At 41.2% G+C, this 16,696-nt stretch overlaps 1 protein-coding gene across 6 annotated transcripts in view; it reads left to right on the top strand.

Annotated features, from left to right (window-relative positions):
* Positions 1–14,435, top strand: part of bnc2 (basonuclin 2) — a 592,281-nt gene extending 577,846 nt beyond the window's left edge. For all 6 annotated transcript variants that reach the window (XM_041186053.1, XM_041186055.1, XM_041186051.1 and 3 more), the window contains one exon: positions 13,425–14,435. In XM_041186053.1, the coding sequence (XP_041041987.1) occupies positions 13,425–14,082 (658 nt within the window). In that variant the 3' untranslated portion in view covers positions 14,083–14,435. The remainder of the gene's footprint in view (positions 1–13,424) is intronic.
* Positions 14,436–16,696: the final 2,261 nt, after the last annotated feature.

Below are 16,696 nucleotides of genomic sequence, written 5' to 3'. Positions count from 1 at the left end.
ACAGAAACTAGGAATCCTGCGATGAGTAACTCACCTCCTGACTCCCCAAAGCCTGTCCACCATCTACAAGGCAAAAGTCAGGAGTGTGATGGAATACTCCCCACTTGCCTGGATGAGTGCAGCTCCCACAACACTCAAGAAGCTTGACACTATCTAGGATAAAGCAGCCCGCTTGATTGGCATCACATCCACCACCTCCAACAATCACTCCCTCCACCACTGATGCACAGCAGCAGCAGTGTGTACCGCCTACTAGATGTACTGCAGGAGTTCACCAAGGCTCCTTAGACAGCACCTTCCAAACACATGACCACTACTATCTAGAAGGACAAGGGCAGCAGATAGATGGGAACACCTCCAGCTGGAAATTCTCCTCCAAGTCACTCACCATCCTGTCTTGGAAATATATCGGCCGTTCTTTCACTGTCACTGGGTGAAAATCCTGAAACTCCCTCCCTAACAGCACGGTGGGTGTACCTATACCAGATGGAGTTCAAGAAGGCAGCTCACCACCACCTTCTCAAGGGCAATTAGGGATGGGCAATAAATGCTGGCCTAGCCAGCGAAGCCCACATCCTGTGAATGAATAAGAAAAAAAATGCTCAGTGCTGCTGAGCTGGGGGTGGGAGGAGAGTGAGCACTGATGTCAGCACGGGTATGGGGGAACACTAATGGGATTATACAAAGTCAGCATGAGAAATCATGCTTAACTAATCTACTGGAGTTTTTTGAGGATGTAACTAGTAGAATAGATAAGGGAGAAGCATTGGATGTGGTGTATTTGGATTTCAAGAAGGCTTTTGATAAGGTCCAACATAAGAGGCTAGAGGGCAAAATTATAGCACATGGGATCGGGGTAATAGCCTGGCAGGCGATTGTGGATTGGTTGACAGACCGGAAACAGAGAGTGGGAATAAATGGGTCTTTTCCGGGTGGCAGGCAGTGACGAGTGGTGTACCACAGGGATCGGTGCTTGGGCCCCAGCTATTCATGATGTATGTAAATGACTTGGATGAGGGAGCCAAATGCAATATTTCCAAGTTTGCTGATAACATAAAACTGGGTGGGGTTGTGAGGAGGATGCGAGGAGGCTTCAGGGCGATTTAGACAAGTTGTGTGTGTGGGCAAACACATGGCAGATGCAGTATAACGTAGATAAATGTGAAGTTATACACTTCGGTGCGATAAACAAATTGGCAGAGTATTATTTAAATGGTGATATATTGGGAAATGTGGATGTACAAAAGGCGTCTGGGTGTCCTTGTACACCAATCAATGAAAGTAAACAGGCAGGTGCAGCAAGCAATTAGGAAGGCAAATGATATGTTGGCCTTCATTGCAAGGGGATTTGAGTTCAGAAGTAGGGATGTTTTACTGCAGTTATACAAGGCCTTAATGAGACCACACCTGGAGTATTGTGTGCAGTTTTGGTCTCCCTACCTAAGAAAGGATATACTTGCCATAGAGGGAGTGCAGTGAAGGTTCAGTAGGCTGGTAACAGGGATGGCAGGACTGTCATATGGGGAGAAATTGGTTCGACTGGGCCTGTATTCACTAGAGTTTAGAAGAATGAGAGGGGATCTGATTGAAACGTCTAAAATTCTAGCATGGCTAGACAGACTGGATGCAGGAAGGATGTTTCCCCTGGTTGGGGTGTCTAGAACCAGGGGCCACAGTCTCAGGGTACAGTGTAGGCCATTTAGGATAGATGAGGAAAAGTTTCTTGACTCAGAGGGTGGTCAACCTGTGGAATTCTCTACCACAGAAGTCTGTGGAGGATGGGTCACTGGCTATATTCAAGAAAGAAATTGATAAATGTTTGGATATTAAGGGCATCAAGGGATATGGAGAGAAAGTGGGAATATGGCATTGAGATAAAGGATCAGCCATGATCATATTGAATGGCAGAGCAGGCTTGAAGGGCTGAATGGCCTACTTCTACTAGTTTCTATGTGTCTATGAAAGTTCCCTGAAGGTAGAGAGCTGCCTCAGGGAGCTGAAGAATTTTAAAGCCAAAAATAAACATGAAATTCCGAATTTATTTCCACCCATAAGAATCACTCACCTAAACTTATTGATCATAAAAATTAATATTGGAAACCTCATCCCACCTTTGGATGAGGTTCCCTCAAAAATCCAAAGGCCGCCTGGCTGATTCGCCTGCCCGCTGACCAAAATATCATGCAATGATGTCAGAACGCTCACCCAACATCACCGCGCTCTATTTTACACCCAGTCGTGTTGGGCGCACACCCTATAAAATGCTGCCCTATAAAGCAGAACCTCCAAGGTAATAATCTTGGAATTGCTACCTGAACAATGGACAAAGTGACATCAGGTAAATAAAGTCAAGGAGTTAATGCGTGTCAAAGATTGGTGTGGGAGGAATGGGTTTCAGTTCATGGGGCACTGGCACCAGTACTGGGGTAGAAGGGAGCTGCTCCGGTGGAATGGGGTTCACTTGAAATGTGCTGGGACCAGCGTCCTGGCAAATCAAATAACTAGGGCTGTAGAGAGGGTTTTAAACTAAATAGAAGGGGGAAGGGTTCTGGAGAGGGGGTACGTAGGCTTACAAAGCAAAAGGATATGGCATCATTGCAGGGCAGCTATTTAGGTAACGATACCCAGAATGTGACAGGAAGGGACAGAGTATACAAACATTAAAAAAAAGCAGCAAATAAGCTCAAAGGGGGGAAAAATGGTAAAAAGGCAAAATTAGCAGCCCTTTTAAATGTGCGTAGTATTCTAGGCAAAAATAAATGAATTAATGGCACAAATAGAGGCTAAAGCCATTATAGCCATGGCGGTGACATGGTTACAAGGAGATCAAAGCTGGGAACTAAATATTCGGGGCATGTGACTTTTCGAAAAGACAGGCTTGAAGGAAAGGGTGGTGGGGTAGCTTTGTTAGTATGAGATGGAATAAGTACGATAGCAAGAAATGATCTTGGATTGGAAGATGTTGAATCCATGTGGGTGGAGGTAAGAAATAACAAGGGGAAGAAGACACTAGTCCATAGGCCCCCTAACAGTAGCTATACAACAGGACAGAGAATAAATCAGGAGATAATGAGGGCATGTAAAAAAGACAGTCCATTAATCATGGGTGACTTCAATTTTCATGTACATTGGGAAAATCAAATTGGCAGAGCTAGCCACGAGCAAGAATTCATAGAGTAGAGTACTCAGGACAGTTTCCTAAAACAATACATTGTGGATCCAGCCAGGGATCAGGCTATTTTGGATCTGGTAATGTGTAATGAGGCAGGTTTAATAAATGATCTCAGAGTAAAAGATCCCCAAGAAAACAGTGACCATAACATGGTAGAATTTAGTATTCAGTTTGAGAGTGAGAAATTTGGGTCAGAAACAACTGTACTAAACTTAAATAAGAGTAATTACAAAGGAATGATGGCAGATTTGGCTGGAGTGGACTGGGAAGGGAGTTTAGCAGAAAAGACGGTTGATAAACAATGGCAGATGTTTAAGAAAATTATTCATGACTCACAACAAAAATATATCCTAGTGAGGAAGAAGGATTATAGGAAAGGGATAAACCAACCATGGTTAACCAAGGAAGTTAAGGATAGTATCAAATTGAAAGAAAAACAAAACATGGCAAAGATAGTTGTAAACTAGAGGATTGGGAAAGTTTTAAAAACCAACAAAAGATGACCAAAAAAAAAATAAAGAGGGAGAACATAAACTTTGAGGGTAAACTAGCAAGAAATATAAAAACGGACAGTAAGAGCTTCCTTAAATATATAAAAGGAAAGAGAGAGGCCAAAGTAAACATAGGTCCCTTAGAGAATGAGGATGGGGAAATAATAATGGGGAACCAGGAAATGGCAGGGGAGTTGAATAAATACTTAGAAGCAGTCTTTGCAGTAGAAGACACTAATAGCATTCCAAAATTACTAAATAATCAAGGGGCAAAATCTGGAGGGCAGGGGGAGAGGAAATAAATACAATGACTATCACGAGAGAAAAAGCACTAGGGAAACTAATGGGACTAAAGGCCGATAAGTCTCCTGGACCTGATGGGTTTGCATCCTAAGATATTAAAGGAAGTAGCTACAGAGATGGTGGATGCACTGGTGGTGATCTTCCAAGAATCCTTAGATTCTGGAAAAGTCCCAGAGGATTGGAAAACTGCCAAGGGAGAGAGACAAAAAATCAGGTAACTATAGGCCAGTTAGCTTAACAGCCGTCATTGGAAAATGTTAGAGACTATTCTAAAGGATGTCATAGTAGAACATTTATAAATGCATAATATAATCAAGCAGAGTCAGCATGGCTTCATGAAGGGGAAATCATGCCTGAAAATTTTATTAGAATTCTTTGAGGAGGTAACAAGCAGGATAAATAAAGGGGAACCAGTAGATAGAACCATAGAACACTACAGCACAGAAAACAGGCCATTCGGCCCTTCTAGTCTGTGCCGAAATATTATTCAGCTAATCCCATTGATCTGCACCCAGTCCATAAACCTCCAGACCTCTCCCATCCATGTATCTATTCAATTTAATCTTAAAACATAAGAGCGAGCCAGCATTTACCACGTCAGATGGCAGCTCGTTCCATACTGTCACCACTCTCTAAGTGAAGAAGTTCCCCCTAATGTTCCCCCTAAACCTTTCCCCTTTCACCCTAAAGCCGTGTCCTCTCGTGTTTATCTCTCCTAATCTAAGTGGAAAGAGCCAACTCATATTTACTCTGTCTATACCCCTCATAATTTTGTAAACTTCTATCAAATCTCCCCTCATTCTTCTACACTCCAAGGAATAAAGTCCTAACCTGTTTAATCTTTCCCCGTAACTCAACTCCTAAGACCCAGCAACATCCTAGTAAATCTTCTCTGCACTCTTTCAATCTTACTGATATCCTTCCTGTAGTTAGGCGATCAGAACTGCACACAATACTCCAAAGTTGGCCTCACCAATGTCTTATACAACCTCACCATTACATCCCAACTCCTATACTCAATACTTTGATTTATGAAGGCCAATATGCCAAAAGCTTTCTTTACAACCCTGTCTACCTGTGACGCCACTTTCAGGGAATTATGTATCTGAACTCCCAGATCCCTTTGTTCCTCCACACTCCTCAGTGCCCTACCATTTACTGTGTATGTCCTACCTTGGTTTGTCCCTCCAAATTGCAACATCTCACACTTTTCTGCATTAAATTCCATCTGCCATTTTCTGGCCCATTTTTCCAGTTGGTCCAGATCCCTCTGCAAGCTTTGAAGGCCTTCCTTGCTGTCCTCAACGCCTCCAATCTTAGTGTCATCAGCAAACTTGCTGATCCAATTTACCACATTATCATCCAAACCATTGATCTGGACAACAAACAACAATGGTCCCAGTACAGATCCCTGAGGCACACCACTAGTCACAGGCCTCCAGTCTGAGAAGCAATCATCCACTACCACTCTCTGTCTTCTCCCACACAGCCAATTTCGAATCCAGTTTACAACCTCTCCATGGATACCAAGTGTCTGAACCTTCTGAACTAACCTCCCATGTGGGACCTTGTCAAAGGCCTTACTAAAGTCCATGTAGACAACATCCACAGCCTTTCCTTCATCTACTTTCTTGGTGACCTCCTCAAAAAACTCTACAAGGTTCATTAAATACGACCTACCACGCAGAAAGCCAAGCTGACTATCCTTAATCAGCCCTTGGCTGTCCAAATAATTGTATATCCGATCTCTCAGAACACCTTCCAATAATTTACCTACTACTGACGTCAGGCTCACTGGCCTGTAATTACCTGGTTTACTTTTGGAGCCTTTTTTAAACAATGGAACAACATGAACTACCCTCCAATCCTCTGGCACCTCACCCGTGGCTAAGGACATTTTAAATATTTCTGCCAGGGCCCCTGCAATTTCTACACTAGTCTCCCTCAAGGTCCGAGGGAATATCATGTCAGGCCCGGGGGAACTTATCTACATTTATTCGCTGTAAGTTAGCAAGCACCTCCTCCTTTTTAATCTCTATATGTTCCATGACACTACTGCTTGTTTCCCTTCCTTCCTTATACACTATGCCAGTTTCCTGAGTAAATACTGATGCAAAAAAACTGTTTAAGATCTCCCCCATCTCGTGAGGCTCCACTCTGACGACCGCTCTGATCTTCAAGGGGACCAATTGTGTCCCTTACTATCCTTTTACTCTTAATATACTTTTAGAAACCCTTCGGGTTTACCTTCACATTATCTGCCAAAGCAACCTCATGTCGTCTTTTTGCCTTCCTGATTTCCTTCTTTAGTATTTTTTACATTTTCTATACTCTACAGGTACCTCATTTGCTCCTTGTTGCCTATACCTGCTATACACCTCTCTCTTCTTCTTAACCAGATCGCCAATATCCCTTGAAAACCAAGGTTCCCTATGCCTGTTAACTTTGCCTTTAATCCTGACAGGAACGTGCAAACTCTGCACTCTCAAAATTTCGCTTTTGAATGCCTTCTACTTACTGAACACATCCTTGCCAGAAAACAACTTATCCCAATCCACTCTTCCTAGATGTAATATATTTGGATTTCCAAAAGACGCTCGATAAGGCACCGCACATAAGGTTACTTAATAAGATAAGAGCCCATGGTGTTGGGGGTTGTATATTAGCATGGATAGAGGATTTGCTAACTAATAGAAGACAGAGAGTTGGGATAAAGGGGGCATTTTCAGGATGGCAATCTGTGACTAGTGGAGTGCCACGGGGATTAGTACTGGGGCCACAATTACTTACAATATATATTAATGACTTGGATGAGGGAAGTACTATCGCCAAGTTTGTGGATGACACAAAAATAGGTGGGAACGTAAGTGGTGAGGATGACACAAGGTGTCACAGATGGATATATACAGGTTAAGTGAGTGGACAAAAACTTGGCAGATGGAATATAATGTGGAAAATTGTGAGTTATGCACTTTGGCAGGAAGAATAGAGAAACTGAACATTATTTAAACGGGGAAAGACTGCAGAAAGCTGCAGCACAGAGGGATTTGGGAGTCCTCGTGCATGAATTACAAAAAGCTAGCATATAAGTTCAGCGAGTAGTAGGGAAGGCAAATGGAATGTTGGCCTTTATTTCAAAGGCAATGGAGTATAAAAATAGGGAGGTTTTGCTAAAACTATACAAGGCACTAGTTTACCACACCTAGAATACTGTGAATAGTTTTGGTCCCCTGATCCAAGGAAAGATATACTTGCTTTGGATTCAGTCCAGAGAAGGATCAGTAGGTTGATCACGGGTATGGAAGGATTTTCTTATGAGGAGAGGTTGAGCAGGTTGGGCCTGTGCTCAGTGGAGTTTGGAAGAATGAGAGGTGACCTTATTGAAACATATAAGATTCTTAGGGAGCTTGACAGGGTAGATGCTGAGATATTGTTTCCCCTTGTGGGAGAGTCTAGGACTAGAGGGCACAATCTCAGAGTAAGGGGGCTCCCATTTAAGACAGAGATGAGGAGGAATTTCTTCTTTCAGAAGGTAGTGTATCTGTGGAATTCTTTACCACAGAGGGCAGTAGAAGCTGGGTCCTTAACAATATTCAAGGCTGAGTTGGACAGATTTTTAATCAGTAAGGGAATCAAGGGCTATGGCTAAAGGCAGGAAAGTAGAGTTGAGGATTATCAGATCAGCCATGATCTTATTGAATGGCGGAGCAGACTTGATGGGCCAAATAGCCTACTTCTGCTCCTATGTCTTATGGACTATCAATAAATCAGTCACTCGCAGTACAGTAAGGGTTCAACAGGCTTTTTAGGGCATAAATCTTTCAAGGATGGGTTACAAGAAGAAAATTTGTCTCTCCGCCACGCTGTTTTTGAGCTGAAATTCTAATATTTTCTGATACAAAACTGCTTTCGACAGGCCACAGTGTATAGGGTCTCATATTGCTAAAGTAAAACAAGTGTCTCATCGTTCAGACAACATAAGTGAATCAAACCTCCATTGTTTTCCTAGTTTTGACAATGTACAAGTCTGTCCATCATCCAGTGCTGAGCAAGTGTTCTCAGCCACAACCCAATCAAACATCCATGCAGTATCCTGCTAACAAGAGAAATGGTCTTATTGTATATTGTTTATGTTACAAGCTGCTTGCCCTCATGTACAATGTTCCAGGGAGTGCTGAGTGAAAAAGCCTCTTTCTGTTTCTCGTCATATATTCTTTTGAGATTATTACTGAAGCACCTTTGTTAACAGACCTGGAAGGGAGGTTGGAAGTACAGTTCCCATCCTTTTTTTTGACCTATATTCCTAGAAGCGACTTATTTTATGAGCGTGGCTTCTGGAAATAGTGTTTTAGACAGTCCTCCATTAGTAAATTGAAAAGCCTTTTGAGCTCTAACTTTCTACATCCCCAACTGGCTCCTGAATCCAGCACTAATGCACTCTTCAGAGTTCATTTTAGTTATTACATTACACCTGCATCAATGGAGTGATTTGTTACAATATTCAGGAGCATCAAATTGAGTAAATGTCAATAGAAATGGATTAGATGAAACTAGCTGCACTGCTGACAAAGGACAGGGGGACTTGTAGGAGCAGAGCCCCATTTGGTAATAGCCCATCTCAGCACATCACTCAGCCAACCAGAGTTTGAAGACTGCGACAAGGTATAATCTAATTCAAATATCATTTGGAATCTGACCTGCAAAGAGCTTTACAAAACATTTTATCAATCCTGCCTTTATCTTTAGACATTCCTTTTAGAGATGTCACAAGGTGATTTTTGTATCAATGCCACAATTGTCTTGCAGGTAATCACAATATTCCAACAATTTCCCAGTTCTTTGCCTGCATTATTGGTCATTATTCCCATTATTTCCCTTTCTGGGCCATTTGTACAGGTCTGACTAAATCTGGATTCAGCTTCATGTTTTATCACACCTGGGCTCCATTGCAATATCTTTACAAATTCAGGAGAGAAGTACACGGTGCTAATGATTCAGCCCCCTTTTGTTGGAGTTGATGGATTTGTGTTGTGCTTGGAGCCTTTTTCCCAGGACAAATGTGTGCCACATTTATCCTGACATGGGTAAACACTGGCCAATATTAAACAGACATGGGGATATTGTTACACAGAACAAGGCACAGCTGGAAGTGAGTTATATGGCTGTAATTCAATCAGGTGACATCATAAGCAGACGAGGAACACCAATGTGCTTCACACACATCACTGGACTCCCAGAGTATTGCTGTTCTCTCTACATTTTGTCTCTAACATTCTACACAGTTTAATTTTCAAAATCTGTTTGACTTGGATTACAATGGAGCTACTGTTTTGAAAATGTTGTTAGATTGGGTGAATGATGAGCTTGCTGAGTGTAGATGAGAAAAGTTAAGAAGTGAACAAGTGCAAAGATATTGATTAAGTGACCAATGGGAAGCCATTACCTAAATAGGAGTCAGGATCATCAATGAACTGTTAAGTGCTTCACTGCTTTCTATATGTCATACACACGCATGTCTAAACTCTGTCCTGGATGTTATAAATTCATGCACGTATTAAAATCTAAACTGGTTGCATTCATTCATGCTTGAGAACGATGGAATAATTTGACAGGTATTGCATTGTAGTCTGACCGGTTAAAGATGCAAACTAGACATTTGAATAAACAAATGATGTCACTTAATTATCAAACTACCCCTCTCCCTGACCCCGCCCCACCCCTAAAAAAATAACAAGCAGAAGTTAACAGCCTGTCATAATAGAATGAAAGTTGATACTATTAAAAACATTTCAAAAGCAAGATGTGTGGGGAACAAAGGTTATCAGGAAGTTTGTTGTTTCTATGTAGAGGCTGGACAGTTTGTTAAAATTCAGGCAAGGGTTATGTTAAATTCAGCTGCCTTCAAACTCATGCTTTACACATTAGGGATACATTTTAACTTAACCAATCCTCCTACTTATGTGGAACAACTATAGCTATAGACTTAACTTTCCCCTCCCCTTGTTTCTCCCTGAACTCTGAATATACTCCTTGTTCTCTTATGTAGCGTATCTTTATTGCAAGTTGATTCTTCTGTGAATATTTTTCTTGGGCTGAGTAGCATCAGTCCCTTGTGTAAGTGAATCTTACACTTTGCCATTAACTCACAGAGCCCAATTCCTATTTATACTTTGGAGCAACTCAGGGGATGGAATAGCAGATTGCCCTTTGCATACAGATTATATGCAAGAACATAAGAGATAGGAACAGGAGTAAACCATGCCCCCTCTCGCCTGCTCCACCATTCAGCAAGATCACGGCTCCACTTTCTTGCCTGCCCCCACAACCCTTCACTCCTTTGTAGATCAAAAATATGTCTAACTCAGCCTTGAATGTACTTAATGACTGAGTCTCCACAGCTCTATGGGGAAGAGAATTCCAAAGATTAACAACCCTCTGAGAGAAGAAATTCTTCATCACCCCAGTCTTAAATGGGAAACCCCTTGTTTTAAACTGTGCCCCCATAATTCCATATTCCTTCAGGGAACTATCATCTCAGCATCTACTCTGTCAAGCCCCCTCAGAATCTTGTATGTTTCAATAAGATCACCTCTCATTCTTCTAAACTCCAACAAGTATAGGCCCAACCTACTCAACCTTTTCTCATAAAACAATCCCTTCAATCCAGGAATCAGTCTAGTGAACCTTCTCTGAACTGCTTTCAATGCAAATATATCGCTCAAGTAAGGAGACCAAAACCGTACAAAGTATTCTAGGTGTGGTCTCACCAATACTTCCCTATTTTTTACTCCATCACCCTTGTAATAAAGGTCAACTTTCCATTTGCTTTCCTAACTACTTGCTGTTCCTGCATGCTAACTTTTTGTGATTCATGTACAAGGACACCCAGATCCCTCTCTATTGCAACATTCTGTAGTCTCTTCCCATTTAAATAATATTCTGCTTCTCTACTCTTCTTGCCAAAGCGGACAACCTCACATTTTCCCATATCATACTCCATCTGGCAAATTTTTGCCCACTCACTTAACCTATCGATGTCCCTTTGCAGACTCTTTGTATCTGGCTCCAAACTCGTTTTCCTACCAATCTTTGTATTGTCAGCAAATTTGGATACAGTACACTTGGTCCCTTCATCCAAGTCATTAATATAGATTGTAAACAGTTGAGGCTCCAACACTGACCCCTCTGGCACTCCATTAGTTGTAGTTTGCCAACCTGAAAATGGCCCATTTATCCTGGCTCTCTGTTTCCTGCTATTTAGCAAAACCTCTATCCTTGCTAATACATTACCCCAAACACCATGAACCTTGTATGTGACACTATATTGAATGCCTTTTGGCATTCTCCTTAATTCACCCAGCTTGTTTAAAAAAAAGTCTAATAAATTTGTCAAACACGATTTCCCTTTCATACAACCAGACAGAGTCAACACGGTTTTATCATGGTTGTCCAAATGTCCTGCTACCACTTCTTAATAATGGATTCTAGCATTTTCCCAATGACATGTTAGGCTAACTGGCCTATAGTTTCCTGCTTTCTGTCTCCCTTCTTTCTTGAATAGTGATGTTACATTTGCAGTTTTCAGTCTGCTGGAACCTTTCCAGAATCTAGGGAATTTTAGAAGATTACCACCAATGCATCCACTATCTGTGCACCCACTTGTTTTAAGATGCTAGGATGCAGGCCCTGGGGGCTTGAACGTCTTTAGTCCCAATAGGTTTTTGAGTACTTTTTTCTAGTGATAGTGATTGTTTTAAATTCCTCCCTCTCTTTTGCCTCTTGATTTTCTAGTTTCTTTGGGATGTTTTTTGTGTCTTCTACTGTGAAGACAGATACAAAACACTTGTTCAAAACCTCTGCCATTGCCTTGTTTCTCGTTATTAATTCCCCAGTCTCATTCTCTAAGGGACCAATGCTTACTTTAGCTACTCTTCCTTTTTTATATATCTATAAACCCTTGCTGTGTTTTTATGTTTCTTGCTAGTTTACTCTCACACTCTAATTTCTCTGTCTTTATTATATTTTTAGTCATCCTTTGCAGGTTTCTAAAATGTTCCCAATTGTCTGGCTGGCCTACCATTAATCTTCTAAGAATTCTATGCTCTCTCTTTCAATTTGGTACCGTCCTTAACTTCCTTAGTTAGCCACAAATGATTCATCCTTCTCAAAGAGTCTTTCTTTCTCAATGGAATATACCTTTGCTGAGAGTTATGAAATATCTCCTCAAATGTCTGCCACTGCCTCACTACCATCTTACCTTTTAACCTATTTCCCAGTCTGCTTTAGCCAATTTGCTTTATATCCTTGTCATTGTCTTTATTTATATTTAAGACACCAATTTCAGACCCAAATTTCTGACCCTCAAAGTGAATGAGAAATTGATTCATGTTATGATCACTATTACCTCGAGGATCCTTTAATATGAGGTAACTGATTAATCCTGTCAGGGCCAGAGTGAAACATTAGGTTGTTTTATTTCTCAGACTATAGCTGAACATGTTGAGCAATTTATGATCATATTTACTAATTTAATCAGTACAATTTGTGTTTGCATGTTACAAAATAGTGAAGATGCAATGCTTCCTCCCATCAGTGTGTTGTTCAAAACCAAAAAAACAAAATCTCTTTTCTCTCCTGCTCCTAACTGTGTGGACCTGGGAGAAAACCAGTTGTGCAGTGTTCTGCTTAAATATTTGACAGTCTAAATGTATGCTTCCATTCCACTTCAACCAGAGGCAGATGTCATACACAGTCTGCTGAAAAACATAATCAGGGATTTCCCAACATATTGGGTGTTTATCAGTTATCAAGATAGGCTAATAAACTGTTTTCAGTCTTTGATGAAATAGCCTAAATACCAAATTCATTAGCGTTTTAATCACATTTGACCTCCGTGTTCTCAGTGATTACATTTTTACTTTAAAAACCCAACATTTCCATGTAAATCCTTTTTGTGGAAAAAGGGTCAATAAAGCCCAAAAGTTGACCACCAAGCTGAATCAGTGATCAGGCCACTTGTTTCAATATATTTAGGGCTTTGAGCAGCTGCAAAGAACAGTGCGAATTAACTATCCCTTTCATCGTCCCTCCTTTCCTGTAGTGAAATACCTGCCCCCATTTACCAGCTGTCCCAGACAGTACTGGCTGAGATTGGAACTCACTGCAGGGGGCACTTGTGGGCAGAACCCAACAGTTAAACTTCACGATGCTAAAAGAGTTTTCAGCAACTAATGATGACTGTTCTCTACACTTTCTAGTTTTGTTTATTTGTTTATTTTCATATCCTAATAACTAATGAATGGGAGATGGTGAATAGTCATTGAGTTCTTTATCGTTTATTTTCAGTGCCCTTGTTATTTACAAACCTTGATATTTATTAAGTTTTGTTACAGGTTAGAGCTCTAGGACTTCAATAGACATACAATGTACTGACCAGACCCACTTCTTGCTCTTTCCAGACACAGTGCCAACATAAACCTTCACCGTAAGCTTCTGACCAAAGAACTGGATGAAATGGGGTTGGATCCAGCTCCACCACTCGCTAAGGACCTCCGTGAAGAATTCTTGGCCAAGATCTATGGTGGACACCATGGAATTGGGCTGGACATGAGGGACGAAGCCAGTTCACCGGCAGGGACAGAAGATTCCCACACCAATGGCTACACAAGGGTCACAGCAGATGATTACATGGTGTTGGACCTCAGCACCACTTCTAGCGTCCAATCCAGCAGCAGCGTTCATTCATCGCGGGAATCAGAGGCAGAAAGCGATGAGGGGATCCTGCTGGATGAGATCGATGGGGCCAGCGACAGTGGTGAATCCATTCACAGAGCAGAGGTCCAATCCCAAGCTGCCGGTTCCAGTCATGAAGTCCTAGAAGCCTCAGTACTGCAAGCGGCATCAACTAGCAATGGCGGAATCATGTGTATTATCTGCCACAAAATGTACAGCAACAAGGGGACTCTGAGGGTTCACTACAAGACAGTCCACCTCCGTGAAATGCACAAGTGCAAGGTTCCTGGTTGCAACATGATGTTTTCCTCTCTGCGGAGCCGGAATCGACATAGCCAGAACCCTAATCTACACAAAAATGTTCCCTTCACCTCCATAGATTAATGCAAGCCTCACTCCAGGCGGCCCTGATCTGTGGAAACTGCCAAGCCTTTTTGACATCAGGTACTTAATCTGCAGTTTTACCCTCTAACCTGGGGTTTGGACATAAGGAGCAATTGTTTCAGCTCAGTAGATTGAAACCCCAGTTCTTATTGAAATGCTCATGCTTAATTCATCTCCAAAGAGACAATTGAACTAACTGTGACTGTTGCCTGCAAAATAAAAGTACCTTCTCGTTGTCATTGTGTACTTAACTACTTGTCAGCTTTTGAAAGAAACTTTGATTGAGCATGGCGGCTTATTTTGTAAATACTGTGCCCTTAAAAGGCCAATGATGTAAATCTATTATACTGTCATCCTGATAAGCCAAGGCCCTCTTTTTATAATATTTGTGGTTTGTGAAAATTTCCTCCAAAATCAGCAACACGGAACTTTTAAAGTAAAATTCACAATTCTTTTAATTTGTCACACAACTGTCAGATTTGGGATAAATGTATCTGTCATCTGTGCAGATTTTGGGCATTTGATGCCACTTTGTAACCTTGTCCTTTATTTCCAAAAGGAAGTTACAACCTTGAGATTAGAGCCAGGTCCATGCAGGGGTGATGTTAAGAAGCACTTCTTCACACAAAGGGGAGTGGGAATCTGGAACTCTGTCCCTCCAAAAAACCTTTTGCGGCTGGGGGTGGTGGGGGGAGTCAATTGAAAATATCAAAACTAAGATAGATGGATTATCATAGGCTGAGGATATTTGCATTACAGAACCAAGGTGGGTAGATGGAGTTGAGGTGCAGATGAACCATGAGCTAATTGAATGGCTGAACAGAGACAAGGGGCTGAATGGCCTCCCCCATTCCTTTGTTCCAAAGTATCAACCCAATAAGGTAAAATTAGTAGCTTTTTCAGTTGTCATTGTGTCACTATTTATAAACTAGAGCAGCTGGAAAGGCCTTCTTCTGTATTTAATTATACTGTATTGTGTTTTATCAACTGCTCTGCGGCCCTCTCCCTAAAAGATAGATATATTCTATTAAATGATCCTCTGAGATGAGGGTACATTACTCCCTATCTGCAACCCCCTACATCCCTGAAACCTCCTCCAGCCCTACAACCTTCCAGCCTCTGTATTGCTATCACCTTGTATATCACAATTTTCACATTGGGGTAGCATTGCTTTTAGCTGCCTAGGTGCTAAGCTCTGGAAATTCCCCCACACTCTCTCCAACACTCCAATTCTCTCCAACTCTCTCTCTCCCCCTTTATGACACTCCTTAAAATCTATCTCTCTGACCAAGCTTTTGATCACCACCCTAATATCTTCATATGTGGCTCGGTGTGAAATTTCTGCCCTATAACGTTCCTGTGAAGTGCTTTGGGAAGTTTTACTATATAAACACAGGTTGTTGTTGTTACATCTCCACTCCATCCAGAGGGCCAGTGTCAGGAACAGTTTATTGTCAGGCATAGCATGGGGGTGTTAGCAAATGCCAGCATTCTCTGATTTATGGAATATCTGAGATTATAGGGATAGTGCTGATAGCTTTATGGTCAATCTGGTTAGTTAAAAATGAATAGAGCTTTCCATGCCTACTGGTGCTTCTTGTCTCTTTTCAAACACAATGTTGTTATCAATTGTGTTGGGCTTTTTCCTCTGCACAGGGTATCAGGGTATGATGAGATTGGCGGTTACAATGACATTGATACTTTTAATACTCATTGATCAGTATTAGAGGACTCATATGCCTGAGGTGGATGCATGGGATATACCAGGCCCATTACGCCTCTCTAATACACCATGAAAGCTTCTTGCAGTTTGTAAGATGTGAACAGTACAGTTGGAGTCACTGATGCATTATGATCAGAGTGAGTGCTTTGTTCACCAATTGTTAGGGACATGCATTTAACCATACTAGACTGCCAATGACAAAGAATTCTGAAGGTTGGTAGTTATATCTCTGGTTCATGGCTCCTCATTTTGGAAATGTTTCTCTTAAAAAAAATACAATTTTTAAAATACAATTTTTTTATAAACCGTACAAATCATTAGACTTTTCAGAAAATGGCCTAACGTAGACACTGGACAGAAGTATAGAAATACTATAGCTTTACTACAAATAATTGACAGCTGTGTTATTCTGAATAACTCATTCGCATTAAAAAGTAAATCACAAAATAGAAAGTGTTCTGAATTCTATTTGGATTTAGCGCTAGATGAATATACAAATGTCAAACTAGAGTAGATACCAGAGTCCAGGATCCCATTCCAAAAGTGTCACCAAAGTTAGCTAATTAGAATGTAGGATATAATTTTAATGTCAAGAAAAGGTCATTAGTCCAAGTTTTCCCCTTTTTAATACCTTCTGACTCTACATCCCTGACCTCTTACCAAATCACTCAATTTGTCCACACCACAGAACTGCTTCAGTTGAACCTACTTATATTACTCACTTCAGTGGTCTTTCCTGATCACTTATTTTTCAACTCTATTACCCTATAATTGGAAATCTTCAGCCTGATTGCCAATCTTGCGTCCCTGATAGTTAATTGTTGCAGATAATTTTACCTTTGTGAAATACAATTTTCAAAGCAAGTTTTGTTACTTAAATCTAGAATTAAA

This window comes from Carcharodon carcharias, chromosome 4 (assembly GCF_017639515.1).
Source record: "Carcharodon carcharias isolate sCarCar2 chromosome 4, sCarCar2.pri, whole genome shotgun sequence".
Classification (NCBI taxonomy): Eukaryota; Metazoa; Chordata; class Chondrichthyes; order Lamniformes; family Lamnidae; genus Carcharodon; species Carcharodon carcharias.
The sequence above is the reverse complement of the archived record's forward strand: the minus strand, read 5'-3'. Positions and strand labels throughout refer to the sequence as shown.